This window comes from Pithys albifrons, chromosome 10 (genome assembly GCF_047495875.1).
Source record: "Pithys albifrons albifrons isolate INPA30051 chromosome 10, PitAlb_v1, whole genome shotgun sequence".
Lineage (NCBI taxonomy): Eukaryota > Metazoa > Chordata > Aves > Passeriformes > Thamnophilidae > Pithys > Pithys albifrons.
Window position 1 is genome coordinate 27,271,304 of NC_092467.1, and position 16,097 is coordinate 27,287,400.

At 37.7% G+C, this 16,097-nt stretch overlaps 1 protein-coding gene across 1 annotated transcript in view; it reads right to left on the reverse strand.

The window, feature by feature from the left end:
* Positions 1 to 16,097, reverse strand: part of FAF1 (Fas associated factor 1) — a 155,094-nt gene that overhangs the window by 31,911 nt on the left and 107,086 nt on the right. Inside the window, exons 13-14 of the mRNA XM_071565184.1 lie at positions 10,377 to 10,531; positions 210 to 346 (exon numbers count right to left, since the gene is read on the reverse strand). Of these exons, the coding sequence (XP_071421285.1) occupies positions 210 to 346; positions 10,377 to 10,531 (292 nt within the window). The remainder of the gene's footprint in view (positions 1 to 209; positions 347 to 10,376; positions 10,532 to 16,097) is intronic.

The following is a 16,097-nucleotide window of genomic DNA, read 5'->3' on the forward strand; positions in this document are numbered from 1 at the left end:
GCTACAGCCACAGCAATTCCAATCTCTAATACCATGTTAATTAATACATTTATGAGTAATAGATATTTATATCCTGGCAACTGGAAGTGTCTTCCGTGCAATAAATTCATATTCTGAACATCTTAAAAGAGAAACAACTTGAAAAGATCCCTTGTAACAGTTTCAGTGCTCATGTAAGGAATACTTCTAATATAAAGTGAGAACCGTACCTTGTATTACATTCAATACTTCATTAGATGATCGTTTCCCCATAATAATAAGGAAAAGTGGGAACTGGTCTGTCTTCTGAGTCCGAATGGTTTGGGCCACGACGCTCCCGAAGTGTCTGGTGCACATGGTCAGAAACCTGGGGGGGAAATGGTTAACCTTGGAGAGGTGTTGTTGACGTTAAGTTTCAAAAAATAATTATACTGAATTCAGCAGTTTAACTGAGTGTTACCTGCTGTTTAACACTGAGCCTTCTGCATTCAATTCCATAGCTCTTTATCTCTTTTCTTACTAAATTATTACAATATTTTAGGCCCAGATTGTCTAAATTAAAACAATTAACAACTGCTTGAGACAGTGATTTATCTTGAGAATTCTATTTCCTATTACACTACTCTGCAGGCTACAATTCAAAATTATCCCCCAAAATAATCATGCTAAAGCAATTGTTAAACACTTCTAAAGAAAAACTAAGTAGAGCCACAATCTAGAAAACATGTTGAAGTATAAAAATAGCAAATTTCATACAAAAGCAAAATTTAATAATGAAAGATCAAGAAATCAGTTTTAACAGTCACAGAATTAAAACATGGTACTTCAGAATTGTATTTTCTTTTGTACTAGTGCCCTGCCAGTGACATACTTAGCAGTGTGGTCTAAAAAACAATAATTCTAAGCTTTTGACCAAAAAAGCTCTTGGATATTAGCATACAGAAGTCTAACATTAGTATTCTTAACACGATCTTGAATAAATGAAAAAACTGATAAAGCTTTTCTCTTCCATTAAAGGACTGTTTGAAATTAGCATTTCTTTCAAGAGAAAAGGGTAGCTTATGATATGTTTTCAGATCTGATGGTAAAAAGTAAATGTCATAATAATAATGAATTATGAAAGACCAAATGCAAATACAGAATGCTTTAATAAGATCCAATTTAATAAAGTCTGTAAAAATAATGGACTTTTAATAACACGGGTCACAAAAGGCAAAACAGTGGAAATTCTGAGGACTAGCCACTGGTACAGGCTTATTAATTCTTAATTATGTTCATGAAAGGCAACTTAAATCATGTGTTTTCTTATGCCTTACGATAATATTTTAGGTAACAACTACTCTGAAATGTATGCTCCAACTGCAGAGCAAAGTCCTGTTGTCACATGCATTAGAAGCCAAATCTATTTGAAAAGACAAACTGCATTAAAATGTCAAGCACTCCAAGTAATTTCTTCTCAAAGATACTGAAAAGATTCAAAATTGTAATTTTTTTAATCAATATATATTGTAACTAATAAGATGGCTAAATTGGGTAAGACTGACAAGTACAGCATTGGGCTTATTGAAGGCATCTGAAGTACTAAAAAGACTCACCAGAGACAATTTTATATAACTCTGGCTGTAGTTGGATGGAAGGCAACGAGCAGGGGGAGCAACTGGGTATTTCAAAGCCATAAATGTTACTCCTTAATCCTCTGTCTTTTGCAATTCAGAACAATCACACACAAAGACTATGTCAAAAAAGCCAGACAGACTCTGCTGTATCAGAAACAACTATACAAAGACAAACCATCAGGTAAGAATTAAATAAAGTGTCTGAAAGTCTGGACATATTAACTCTTAAGCTAAATAATGTTTTTTAACGTTTTCTTTTCCAGATGGGAACAGTAAGTCAAATCTTGGCATCACAGAAGTCAGTGGTTTTCCACAGCAAAATTACTTATGTGAGTTCAAAGTTTCACTCCTGGAAGAAATAAAGACAGTGGACAGTTGAATTGAATTCCTGAAACTTGTGTATTAAAACTGTTTAACAGTCTTCAACACACCACAGAAGAAAAGCACGCAGGTTTCATGGAAAAAGAATAAGTGGAGGTGAAAAACTGCTGTGAGAATAATGCTAGAAGGAATAAAACTAAAAGAGACTGTTACAATATTAGTTGTACTAGTCAAAGGAGTTGGTTTGTTAATTTTTTTAAAATCAATTCTGTATTTAGTCAACCCATAACTCAGTCCCAAAATTTTGTTTTTATAGGTATGGGTTTTGTACCCAGAGAGTTCTGAATGAAGTAGGTATTTTGGTATGTTAAAATATTTTCTAAATCAACTTTTTTCCAGGAGATGAATATTTATATGCAGAACTTCTGTCTGACTATACAGAACCTAAAAGGTTATGACACCTTGGGATCCTTTACAATCCAGGCTGGGAACAGGTTTCAATTCAGAAGATGACATGTTGTGCCACGTTGCTGTAACGGCAAACTTATGCTCCTGGCTGAGTAACAGAACAGAGGCCAGATGCAAACTTCTCTCCTCATGGTGGGGTTTTTTTCTTGGTATCACTTCCTACAGCCACTGGTGCCATCCACCATGCTCTTACCAATCACCTCCCTTCCTCTGCTGCTGCCACAATCTGCTCAGCTCACTCACACACCAATGACAAGGGCAGCTCATGCCAAATCTGGTGTGAATGCCACGGATTTTCCACCACTGCCATCAGGCAGTCTTTGTCATTCTTGGGGGAGGAATGAGAAACAACTCATCTTCCCAGCACTTCCAACACGGAGTAATGAATGTCCAGACCACAGCACAGAAGCTGGGATGAGGCTGTTTGTGGGGATGAATGACCACCTGGTGTTATCAACATGCATCTTCAGAGCACAGAGAGTGCACGTGAGAACATCTGCTCACCAACACCCAAACAGATCCTGCCCTCTGGAACTAAGGAAGACCTCACTTGTCTGTTGAAGTAAAACAAAAATGTGGAGGTACAACTCCTGTTCACCAGCAATCACTCACAGACTTGCTCCTTGCCAGGTCAGTGGCAATTACTCATAACACATCTCATTTTTTTACTAGACGGGTAGGAATTGAATTTTCATTCATGATTCCCACTCAGTTTTTCCTATGCCTTTTAAGAAATTTTGCAGCTACTTAACTAATGTTGTAGATTTTTTCCTTTTCTGCCTTTACTGATTCTGTATTTGCAGACCTTTATACTGTATTCCACATTCCTAACTAAGGAACAAAATCTCCTCTGTGCTAATATTTACCATTAGAAGTGCAGGAGTAGGACCAGAACAATTTGGTGCAATAACCAGTATATTACTCTCTACCTCACTAACAAGGGATTTTCTTACTTTCATCTAAACAGAAGTGTGCCAGATCTTTCAGTGGCATCTCCAGAGCTGCCAAGAGAACTGCCTGTGGAGTCCATCAAAGAGCCAGATGTCCCTCCAGGGAAAACTGTTTTCCACAACACGCTGGATTACTGTGATCTCCAACCAACAGTGGAAATAGAGGAATGCTGCCAGACAGGCAGGGCATATGGCACCCTACTAGTCCACTTATTTTAAATTACAAAAATAGTCAAGGAGGGAGAAGTATGAGAAAGGCAGAAAAGCATTCCATGAAGGAAAATTTTAAAAATATTCTCAAAAGCTACAAGAATAAAGTCCATGAAGAAAACTAACAGTTCTGGCAGACAGCATTATTTGTTTCATGATTCACAATCAGAGAAACCAGCAGCTAAACCTACAGAATAAACCTGGACACTGATCACAGCTTGACAAACAGAGAATCAAACCCTAACAAAAATTGCCAACTTATTTTTTAAATGTAGACTGAACAGGTATTAATTCTTAGACAGAGTTCACTCTGCAGTTAACAGTGGCACACAGAAGAATTATTCGGGTGCCATGAAGATGTTAATCTGGGGAGCTGCTGATCCCTGCTCAGCAGTTACCCCTCCATGTGCACTTCAAGAGAACCTGTGTGAGGAGTTACCATGTTTGCAGCACATCCATTTTCCAAAGAAGAATGTTATCATTCCTACCAGCCAATATGTGAGACATTTTATTATTAAAACACACTCCTGACATAACTCTCTGAGACATTTTATCATAAAATGCTGTATCATTTTGGCCTGAATTCCTCCTCAAAAAGCAGCAACAACAGTGGAAAATCTGACAACCTCTTCTAAAAGTTCTACTCCCATTCACTAAGAACTGGCATTTAGTACACAACCTGGAAGATTTTGGGCCAAAAAACTGTGATTTATTTATGGCCAGGTAATTCCCAAAGCTAACTTTACCTTAAAAAACTTTAACATTTCAGAAAGGGGTTTGAAAAAATGTAACTTCTTTGTTGAACATGAAGAAAACAATTATGAGTATTAAATATGCAAGATTTCTGATTATTTTTATAATAATTATATACTGTGCAAAGTCAACATAAGACTCATTAAAATGTTAATGTAAAAATAACATCTTTGTATTGGGTATTTACATTTCTAAAAGAATAAAAACTGAGATCCTGAATTGGCATATTAAAAGAAGTTTGGTCTCCATGGTCTTCATAATGCAGAGTTGTTGCCTTACCCACATTGGTAGGGTGGCAACTGTTGACTCAAACACAGGGGGAATGAGCAGCAGATACAGGGCATGTTTTAAAGATGGGTAAAGCAGGCTAAGTCACACTATGTTGGTTATCTTCTTCAACATCCATATGCTAAATATCAGATTCAGATGTTAAAAAACATGATTTTTTCCATTTTTCTTTATGTCAGAGTCAAGTCTACATAAGTGGGCTATCTACCTCTTCCTAAAACATGGAAGATCTAATTTCCATCTTGCAAGGTTCAAACAGGTTAGGTAAATACTTCAAAACCCTGTTTAAAACACAGCCCTCTACAAACCCACTTATCCATCCTTTCAGATACCACTAGACACCAGACAAAATCATTGGTAAAAATATAAATAAAATATACCTCGACCCCTTGCTAAAATGCTGCATGAAAAATGGAAAACACAAGATGCACTCACATATCAGTGGCAATTTTGATCACTGCCTGTCATATTAGAAAGGCATGTAAAACATGATTTGCTAAGGGATATCCAAGGCTTGCCTAGATAAGAACAGAGAGTGTTCAGTTACTTTACAGGTGTTAATAAAATGGGAGAAGCTACAAACACAGTAGAAGTCAGTCAGAGAATTCAGATTCACCAATAAAAGAAGCATCCTGACAGGTAAAATGCAATTCCATAAGGTCAACGAAAGTGTCCAAATTGGAGGAACAATTGCACAAATACACCATAAAAAACAAGCAGTAGGAGGATACGACCAGACCCTTCCTCAAAACAGTCCAGCAAGTCTGTCTTGATATCTGTTCTTCTGCCTTCACCTCTTTGCACAGGACACTATGGAGTTTTATTTCATCTTTTCTGTTCCAGAAGCTTAATCAACTAGGCTGTGCTTTGAGAACAGTGGGACTGAACTTTCTTTGGAAATTGGCTTTACAGGTGGGACTTAAAACATGCTTACAAATGTATCAGTTTAATTCCTGTGGTTTAATAGTTGGTGTTTTTTAGATGACCTGAAAACATTACTATAGGCATATAAACTGATGCACTGAAAACCTTGGTAACATCAGAGGCTGCCTTCTATTTATAATTGAATATTATAGACATCCATATCTTACTAATCACAACCAGATTAAAATGCATTCTCTGCTGATATTTAGTTTTCCAAATTTGGACATTTTTAGATGACCAACATGAAATTACCTTGAAGCACATAAATATTTAAGAAGGGATAGTTTACCTTTTCTGGTGGGTGTATAATAAACAGTTTAACCATCATCTATATACAGGCTGTTTTGTTCTCCATCTAAAGAGACAATCACCTTTTCTCCTTTTCCTTTTTTATTTCATTTCAGTGCTATTAGGAAACTATTCACAAGTGCAACCCCGAACAATACTATGCAGTAATTATGACTAAATGACAAAGAGATGCGAACAATTACTGAGCCCATTTTGAAACCCTACACTAATAAAGTCATTAGATGCTGCCCTTGCCATGAGCCTTCTAAAAGCTTCTGAAGTTACAAGAACACATGGCATTGTTGGTTAGGACAATTGCTGCTGGCAGAATGCAAACCTTGAGTTAAACCATGCTGCAAATTGATCTTGACATTCTGTTAAGACCGCCACTAAAATCAAAAGCAAAGGAGAAAAGGAGAAAATGAGCGGGTGGGTGTAATCATGAAACAGAAGGGTTCCCTCCTCACCTTCTTTCCTCTTCCTCCTCAAAACAAACCATAGAGAAAGTGACAAACTCGCCTGGTGTTTGAGAACCTTTATTTTTAAAACATTAATTAGACTTTTGACCTGTTTTTATTGACTGGCACTGTATTGCTATTAAAGTAAATTAAATAAAATATTGCAGAATACAATAGTAAAGGTTTTCACACCGTTCTGTGAAACCTGTTAAGGATTTAGTGCCTAAAGAACACGTCCAACAGTTTTGCAAGCAACATATACAGAATAATCTGTGGTCACTCCCAAAGAGGCAGTGAGAAATTAACTCCCCACTTCCAGCTCTCACAGACCCCACACCTGCAATGTATTTGCTGAAGGATCAAATGGGATTGGGGAGCTGGAATAATATGGTCAACTGGTCTTCATCCAGGCATGCATCATTCAGTAGGTTAGTATTAAGGGTCAGCAACTGTGAATATGGCTAATTACTTGATGACAGAAATTGCAGGTGAAGAGAACCTGCTGCTGAGAAGAGCTTTAGTGAATTAACTCTTTCCTAAGCTTAAGCAAAGTGAAAAACTATCATTTGAACATTAAAACTAACAAGTACCTGTCATCAGAGCTGAGAAAAGTTGGCAACACCTTGAAATCCAGAGCCCAAGGGCAATGATATCAAAAGCTAAAAAGCTGCTGCAGACATTCAAGTCACTGTCTTAGAGTTTTGGCTTTGGTTTGCTTGGCAAACACTGTGTATGCTGGAAACCTCTTAATATTATGCACTACCTATGTTTGTAAATGTTGTGTGTGCCAATGTAAGGTATGTGTGCATGTATAGGTATATATGCATATATATTACTATATATCTTTTCTGGATACAAATATCCAGAGGAATATAACAAGATCTAAAGTAGAAGATCTGCAATAGCTTTTGTCACTTTTTTCCTCCTTTGATCACGAAAAACAAATTACAAGTATATTACAAACATAAAGTCTAAAGTAAAGTCTAAGCTATAGGAGATAAAGCCTTCATGTAGGTTCCCTAACAGTATTATAAAAACACCACATTAGTTTCCTAAATGAAGACTAATTATTTTGTTATATTAAAGTGTCCCCTTTATTATGATTAATGAAAATATTCATAATCATAGGAGTTACTCAAAGTAACTGATCCCTTTCCTGTAAACCTTATGCCAGAGGCAATTAAAACTTCTAGAAGCCAAAACAAAAACTCCTCTTAACTATATTAACTAGAGTTCTCCTTCATTTTGACAAAGCAACAGTCATGGGCGGCTGCAGTCTGAAATTTCTCAAAATCTGACTCCCAAAGTCATAATGCTTATGCTCTTGCACTGCTGCTAACAGGTACCTGGTGCTTGCACACAGTGTTTGACTCCTAGTCCTACCTACAGAACTCTCTTCACTCTGTTTGAATGGGGGCTGAAGATTGAGAGATTCCAGATGACAAGTGTTAGTGTGCAATAGGGCAGGATTCAAAGCACATTCCTGTACCAATATCAGCTGAGAAACACATAAAAATGGGGAAATGACAAGATTTTGGAGCTGGTTTTGTTCTATAGTGTTCAGGATGGACACCCATTTCAATAATGAGAAAAATGCAAACAACTGTTAGGAATAGTTTGGGAATAGAATGACATCTATAGTTCAGAATATTCAGAAGATTTTTTTTCCTTATATGAGGAAAGTCTTTATATCTGTTTGAACTTATGCGTGCCATGCTACAGTACTGAAAACATGCCTTTTACTGCTGACATTGAGGCATCCCTATTGGCTGCTGTAAATCAAAGGGGCCTGATTCCTCTGCTGTCCCACCCTGGCTTTTCCAGCATTTTAACAATGCAATTTTAACAGCACGAATGAGCTGCTCTTGGTCCACACCAGCACATAAAATGCAGTTCCTTCTGTTGTTGCTGTTGTCTTCTCACTACTCAAATAAAAAGCTACATTTAAGTGTATTCATAGGGATACAGAACAGGAAGGGCTCCAAGGCCACTGTCACTGTGCCACATGATGAGGGGCAGTAATTAAACAGAGGGACTCAGTATTTACTCCTGGGAATGCCCACAGTGCATTGGCACTTTTCAAAGGGAGAAGGAAGCATCATGCCCCCTCTGAAGAAATCACAATCTAAGGAGCAGAATGTGACACTAAACACAACTAAGAAATTATTCTAATTTGAGCCGGCATGCCTTGTTTATCCCTTACTATTTTTTGACCTCACTGTTAATATGACAGTTTCTTTGTTGTTGTTAATAGAAAGCAAAAAAATGAAGGCTTAAAAACCTTATCGTCCAGCACAATCAGTGACCAGGTTCACTGAGAAAAGCTATAAAGCCTTAAACAAGCCCTTTATTTTATGTTTTAAGAAGTGTCATAAGGAGTTAATAGGACACAGCTGTACAGGCTCTTTCTAACAAGCAGCTTCTGTCGCTTTGGTCACCACAGGTGTCTGTGTAACCTGCAAACTCTTATTACTAGTGTATCAAAGTTGTGCTACTTAATAGATTTCTTTAGTAAAACACAACAAAGCAATTACATGGCTGTTGATCGTCAGTCATAAAAAAGCCCTCAAACACAGTTTTTCAAAAGAAACTACACTGCAATTTTTTGTCATTGTAAAATAAAAGAAACTAGAGAATTAAATAGAAAAGCAGACAATAGAACAGCAGGTAGTCAACTGAACTTAGCCACTACAGATGGTTTAGAAATAGTGTTTCCTTCTACACCAACTTGTGGGATAAAAGAAACGGAGGAGGCTCCTTACTGCCCATGAATGGCAATACCAAAAGACTTAAGCAACTTCCCAGTCTATGTATTTGGTCCCATGAAAGAATCTAGATGTTTCTTTTTCCTCTCTCTTCTTTTTCAGAAAGTTTTCATCTGCTTTTGCAACTGCTTTTTTCCATAATCTTTTAGTCTTCTCTAGGACAACTTAAAATAGAAATATTGCCTCTGATGCCTCCAATGACAAAATGCAGAACGTCAAGTGAGGAATTCCTGAGAAACATAAGTGTAATTTAAAAAGTGCATTAGAAAAAGAGACTGTTCCATTCTCCAAGCTCACTTTCAGCAGAGAAATATTAATTATAATTTAGATAGTTAAGAACAGGAATGCATAAATGCTCTACTCTAGTAATCCACATGAGAAAGAAACATAAATGTACAATTTTAATTGTTATTTAATCACTGGAATTGTGTAAGGAAGTGGTAACCTTATTCCAAATGACTGTTGCATCTTTTGGTCAAAAGTTAGAATAACTCTAATTATGATAAAATACACAAGATATTATCCTGGCAAGACATTATCCAGTCATCTTCTGGGTAAATAAAAGTGATAAAATAAGGTCCAATTTGAAAAACCAAACAAGTCTGATTTCTAAATATAATAAGAATAATAATAAAATCATTATTTTCAGTAGATTGCGATCAACTGGTAAACAACCAAAGAAGAGAGAGGTCTTAGTATAACAGTAAGAAAATTTGTTGGTAACACACAGAAGATGTAGAAGGACGTGGAATCTACAGATTCATTTCTTCAGTCCTCAGTAAATGATGGCCTCTCTAAGACACAGGACAGCTTTTATTATATTAAACCCGAAAAATCTGAACATAACCAAAGGAATGTTCTGTAAGAAAACTGTAGCTCAAAAACGTTTATATGAACTGCAAACTTTTAATTCTTTGCATAATCTGTTTTTAACACTAATTTATCACATTGAATGTTATTTTTAAACTTGGATTTTCATTAACAACAATAGTTGTTAGCCCAGACAGCTCTCGTGCAGTTACATCAACATACACACAATTAGTGTCATACAATATTATGGCACTGCAATGCCAAACTGTGAAGACACACTCCTAGAACTATGTTTGAAAATAAACCCAAAAGGACATCATTTCTTTATTATTTTTTCCTGCAGAGGAATAAGAAGTCATTCTGTAATGCAAACAGGGCCAGCCCAGTTCTCAGTGACCATCACTCACCGTAGCTTCATTGATCAGCTGAGAATGAGAATGAAGTTTTTAGTTCAAACAGATATCAAGCAACAGAAGATTTGATAGCTGGAGATCAGGGTCTTCCTTGAGAGAAAAGCTGCTCCACTCTCAGGCCAAAGAACCTTACCTTGCTCTGTTTGCTTCTTTTGTCATGTCCCATGCCCAGGTTATGAAGTTCTGACTCAGGTAAGAGACAATGGATTCAGCACAGAGCATTTGTGAGCAGAAGACGTTGGTCAGTACACTTTCATCGTGGTGGAGGTAGATAGCAAGAAGCTTTCTCTGCAAAAGACATGAGCAGAGATGAGTGAAAACTTCCTCAGGCTATTTAGCAATTTAAAATTGCTGCTGCAGAGCCCTGTGTTAGTACACCCAGGGGGGTTTCTGGAGGGTGACAAGTACTTCAACGTGCACACACAGGGGAAAAACCCCAGGAGACTCTCAGAAAAATGGTCCATCTCTACAAATCTTTGAACATTCTCAATGCTTCCTAGTATTTTAGTTCAGGTACCAAAACATAATATATTACATGCTTAGAACATGAAAATGGCAATGTTTGAAGAAAAACAAAAACCTTATCAACAGACTTATCTAAGAAACGAGTGAAATTTTTTGGCTTGTTGCTCAATAAAGATAACACTTGGAACAATTCCCTGAGCAAGGAACATGCCTCTTGGCAGAACAGCATCTATGACACAAAACTAGTATAAACAACCTGAAAAAAAATCACAGGGTATTATTACCACCACCTCTACAGCCAAATAAAGAAGGCAATGAGTAACAGCACAGCTGCCTACAGACCCCAGACTTGCACAGTGATACACTGGATGTTCTGGCAGCTCTTCATCCAGCCATGATGGGGGGAGGCCCACAGCACATCAGCCTCTCCCCTGCTGTACTGGAAGGGCACTGGAACAGGCTGTCCAGGGGAGCAGTGGAATAACCATCCCTGGAACTGTTCCAAAGGCTGTGATGTGGCACCTGGCAATATGGTTTAGTGGTGAACACGGTGGCATTGAGGTAATGTCGGGACTCAGTGATCTTAGAGGTCTTTTCCAACCTAAAACCATTCTATGATTAGATGTTGAGATGGTCTCTTGAAACAGAATATTCTGTGCTGAGTTCTTCTCGAATGCTATCAAGTAATATTTGAGCTTCACTACCAGCAACTTAAGGCTGTGCTGTGTCCCCACGATAATCTCAGACCACCTTTTAGAAAACAAGTCTGTGTGTATGCAAATATAGAAAACAGGTTCAAAAATACAGGGAAACTATGATCTGGTTAAGGACCATGATCCTGTATCTGGTATTCAATGAATTATAAATATAATTCAGAAAACTACAGCTTTCCATTCCCCCATACCCGTGTGTATTACTTGCTCTACTTTAAAATACTATTTGAACGTATTTGCTGAGATGATATGGTAGATGCTATTTTCAGACTTTTATTTAAAGTGATTTCAAATCTCTTCATCAGAAGTAACACTGAACCCCAGATACTGATGTGTATTGATATAGCAAGACATGCAATGCAATTTTGAGACAAGCTGTCTTTATAATAAAACCTGTATGACTTTTTCCTCATTTACTGGCTTTGGATAAAATTTGATGACTGCTTATAAAAGGAAGAATACATTTGAACATTAGACTTTGGGAAAGGGATTAGTAATTTGCATTAATGTTTGCCTAATTTAATTTAAATGTTCTTCAGAAGCACGTACACATGTGCCAGGAAGGGCCATTAATAAGCCCAACATGCAGAGATCCATATAAGTGCAGCCAACAATGTTGACTGAAACTAAACTTGAAAATCCAGGGCACTGATGCACAATATCATGCAATAAAACAGCATTTCTGTGCTGATATTTAATTTAAAAAGAAGAAAGAGGCAGGGGAAGATCAGGCACTGTCTGTTTTTAAGGATCAGCCGTTCTGCATTTCAAAGCGTCGATCCCTGCAATATCCAGGTTACTGTGCTAGAATCTCAACTATTATATAGCAGTTGTAAGAGAGGGAGGGCAAAGATGTGTTTACTCAGTGATTAGGGCCTTAGAATAAGCCTCTAGCTCCTAGAGAGACAGCTCACCACTTATTCATTTGGACCAATTCACAAAGCCTAGAAAGATTAAACATCCATGCTGAGAAGACAAGCGAATGCAGACGGTGAAAAAGAAATAAAAATTCTTTAAAAACTCTGAGATGACTTCATTATTTTTTCCACAAGGAAACTTTAGGAAAGTGTTTAGTTAGAGAAAAACCCACATTGACCTCTCTCTAAACCCTTAATCTTTCCTTTGTGGTGGCACTGCTTTGTGGTAAGCGGATGGCTTTGCTCTCCTCTTTTCACTGGGAGCAGACAGAAAAAAAGGCTCTTGAGAAACACTTTTACTTCCAAAGAAACAACCCCATGAAACTGTTAAATATGAGATTCCCCACAACAGAATGTTTCAAAATATGTACAGTTTTAGGCTTAAAGATTTAGGGACAAATTTTAGTAAACAGAACAGGCACAAACACAATGGAGGTTCACACTGAGCTTCTTCCCAAGGGAAAGTAATTTGTGTTGCATCAACAAATCTCACTGTGTAAAGACTAAACTCCATCACATATAAAAGACTGTACTTGTGTCTGATAATTCTTCCAAAATGTTAAGGGCAGGCAGAGGCACTCTGCTATGACTAATGCAAAGAGGTAGCAGGAGGAACTGAAGTGCTGAAACTTGATTTTGAAAAATCTTAGTGGGGTATTTCTTCCTTGGAAAAATGATTTATTACAAAAGGCTCACAGGTTGGAGTTTGTTGTTGTTGTTGCTGCTGTGTGTGGGTTTGGTTTTGTGTTTGTTTATTTTACTAAACCATGGTAGCATATATTTATAAGCAAGTTTTGCTTGTGTTTATTTCAAGCTTTTGAAAATTCAGAGTAAATTCTAGGGTTCTATGATGAATAATACTGGATATTTTTCAGTCAATACTATTAAAATGGGTTTACAAAACTGTTGAACAGTCTTGAACTCCATAAAAAAACCCCTACTAATGGAGCATTAGACTGTTCTGTGTTGGATTTCTCAAAAATATGACTCACAGGTTGCATACTTAGAATGAAATTCTAACCAAGGAAAAAAAATTTGAAGGGGAAGAACTTTCAACAGTCTCTATGAAGGTATGGGATACCAAAAAGGTTGTAACTACTTAACACTTGAGGGACTTCCAAAGGCCTTAGGACTTCAGGAACTTAAGCCACAAAGGGACATGTTTTTCAGAGCACGTGCACGCTGGAGACCAGGCAGTCACACACTCCAATTTTCAGAAGGGGCCTGGATTTACAAACATGCTCAGGAGCGTCAGACTCATCAATGTCAGTAAGACTTCAGTTCCTAAAAGCTTGAACTCCAAGCTCCAGGTTTCATTTTTGTTCAAAGCAAAAGGCCACACAAAAGAGGCGCCAACTGTTTTCAGCATCTTGGTTATCTAAAGACCTTAAAAAATCCAGACCTCAAGCACTTTTTCTGCAACTTCTCTTGCCTTCAGACTGAATGAGACAGTCAGCTGCACTGCTGCTCGTTGCTCCCACCACCACTGTATTTGCACTGCAGAGCTCCCTGCTGATTTGGATCTGTCCATGGAATATTCCTGGTACCTTGGAAGGCACTGTGGGCTGTAGATGGATGCTGTACAGTAGCAGGGCAGTGCCCTGAGAGGCACAGTGTTGCCAGCTGTAGCCTGGCACCGTGGAACCTCAGCCATGTCACCCACAGCACCACAGACTCTGCCACAGAAACCGGTGCACCTGACTGAGAGATCAGGCACAGTGTGCACTCCCACACAGGAGACAGACACAGCAAAGATCCACCCTGTGCACCAAAATGGGTCAGGCATCCACCTGGCCATTTTTGCCTTTGGGAACTTCAGAAAAGTGAATGCACTTTGTACAGACTTAAAAGAAAGGAAAGAAAAGTTGTCACTGACTGAGGCATAAAAGAAACATAGATTTTCATGAGGTCAATAAATTGGTATCACTGGGTAATGGGATTTCCAAGCTTCTCAGCCAGCTCCTAATATTTTAATTTAGATACCTCAGAAGAACATGAACTTGGATGAGAATATAATTTAGATACCTCAGAAGAACATGAACTTGGATGAGAATAGCAATATAGTCACAAGGGTCAGCAAAACCAGACCCAAATGGTTATTTTTGAATCTCAGGTTTATAAGTTCAAGTAATGACTGAGACAAAAATGTTCATGATGTAACAACTGCCAGAGGCACGAATGTTCTTTCAAGCTGGTGGGCTAACAAATCCAGACCTTAATGTTTTCCTCTAGGTTTTATGCAGTGAGAGCTAATTCAAATGAACAAAGGGACACATTTGCACATCTTTAAGTCTTTGAAGTGCACAGTCTGATCCACCTGTTTAAGGGGGATCTTGCAGATCATAGGATCAGCCTTCTTGGACACAGCTACTCTATCACACACAATCCTTTCTTCCCTAGACAGAATGCAAACCTTCTCTAACACTGAAGTGATACACTCCTGAATTTGCCCCACTTTGAAAAAGGCTCAAAGTAGGAATAGGCCCAATGGAGAGTCATAGGAAGCCCTGTCTGTGTATTACACAGAACAGAACAAAACCTGCTGAAGAGAAGCATTATTAAATTCCCCTGTACTAGTCAAAGGAAAGGAGACAGACATCAGAGAGAAAAGGGGCACTAACCAGCCTCTAGTCTTATAGATCTGAAACAAACTGTATTCCACAGGTTCCTAAAGTGGGAGTGGGCTGATCTCTGTAACCTTCTGATCCCATATTTTCTATTATACATGTCATAAAACATCCATAAATTATTTCCTAATTTAATCTTTCTGTGATTTTACCTTTCAGTAAAACATCTAATTTCAAAAATTCATCGGTGATGGACAATCGACATAAACCATGGTAAGGTGTTCAAACAGCAAACCACTCTCCCAGGTAAAGGTGTGTTTTAAAGCTTGATTTACTTTACTTTCATCTTCCAGCTATTTGATCCTATCATACTGTTGTATCTCTATTTCAATCAATTGCACTTGCAGTGATACTTACATAATGCAAATAGAATCCAGTAATTAAACTAAACTCAAGTAAGATCTATAAACCACAAGGATTGAAAGAAGAGGAAATGTAGAGTGTGGCAGAAAATTTTAAAAAACTTCCAATATTTAATATCAAATACTGAGGAGGCTGAAGGAAGACTCATATCCAGGAGAAACCCTTCAGATATGGAAGATGAAGCTATTTTTCAGATATGAAGAATACAGGGTGTGTAGGCACACAGTGAGACTACTAGGCTGGTATGTTATAGCAAAGATTTCTGAGCAATAATTGTCCACAAGTTCAGAAATAAACTGTGAAATGAAAGGACAGAGCTGCTAACACACATCAGGCAAGACTGAAAGAAAATGCAGGTGACTAATATGGGACTTAACTGGAGCATATGCATCTACCATGTAGCTGCTTCACTCCTGAAAACCCAGTTATACTTCTGTGTCTGTCCTCCAGTATCAAACCATACCACGCAGATTAGTGTTCAGGTTAATTATGTTTAATCAGAATTGGTAAAATGGTAATATCTCCATCTGTAATAAGTTCAGTATAATCTTAATTAGCTGAAATAATGAGGGACACTTTTCTGTGTTACACAGATAAAAATGATACTACGGAAAGCCCTGTATGCAGGAATACCTTGCTATGACCAAGGAAGAAAAAAGGCAAAAAAAGTGCTTTTATTTGAACATGCCAAATCATGGAAGGAGCACACATTCTTTTAGGTATTCAGGAAATAAAGAACCCATATGTGAGAGGGATGGTGCTGCCACTA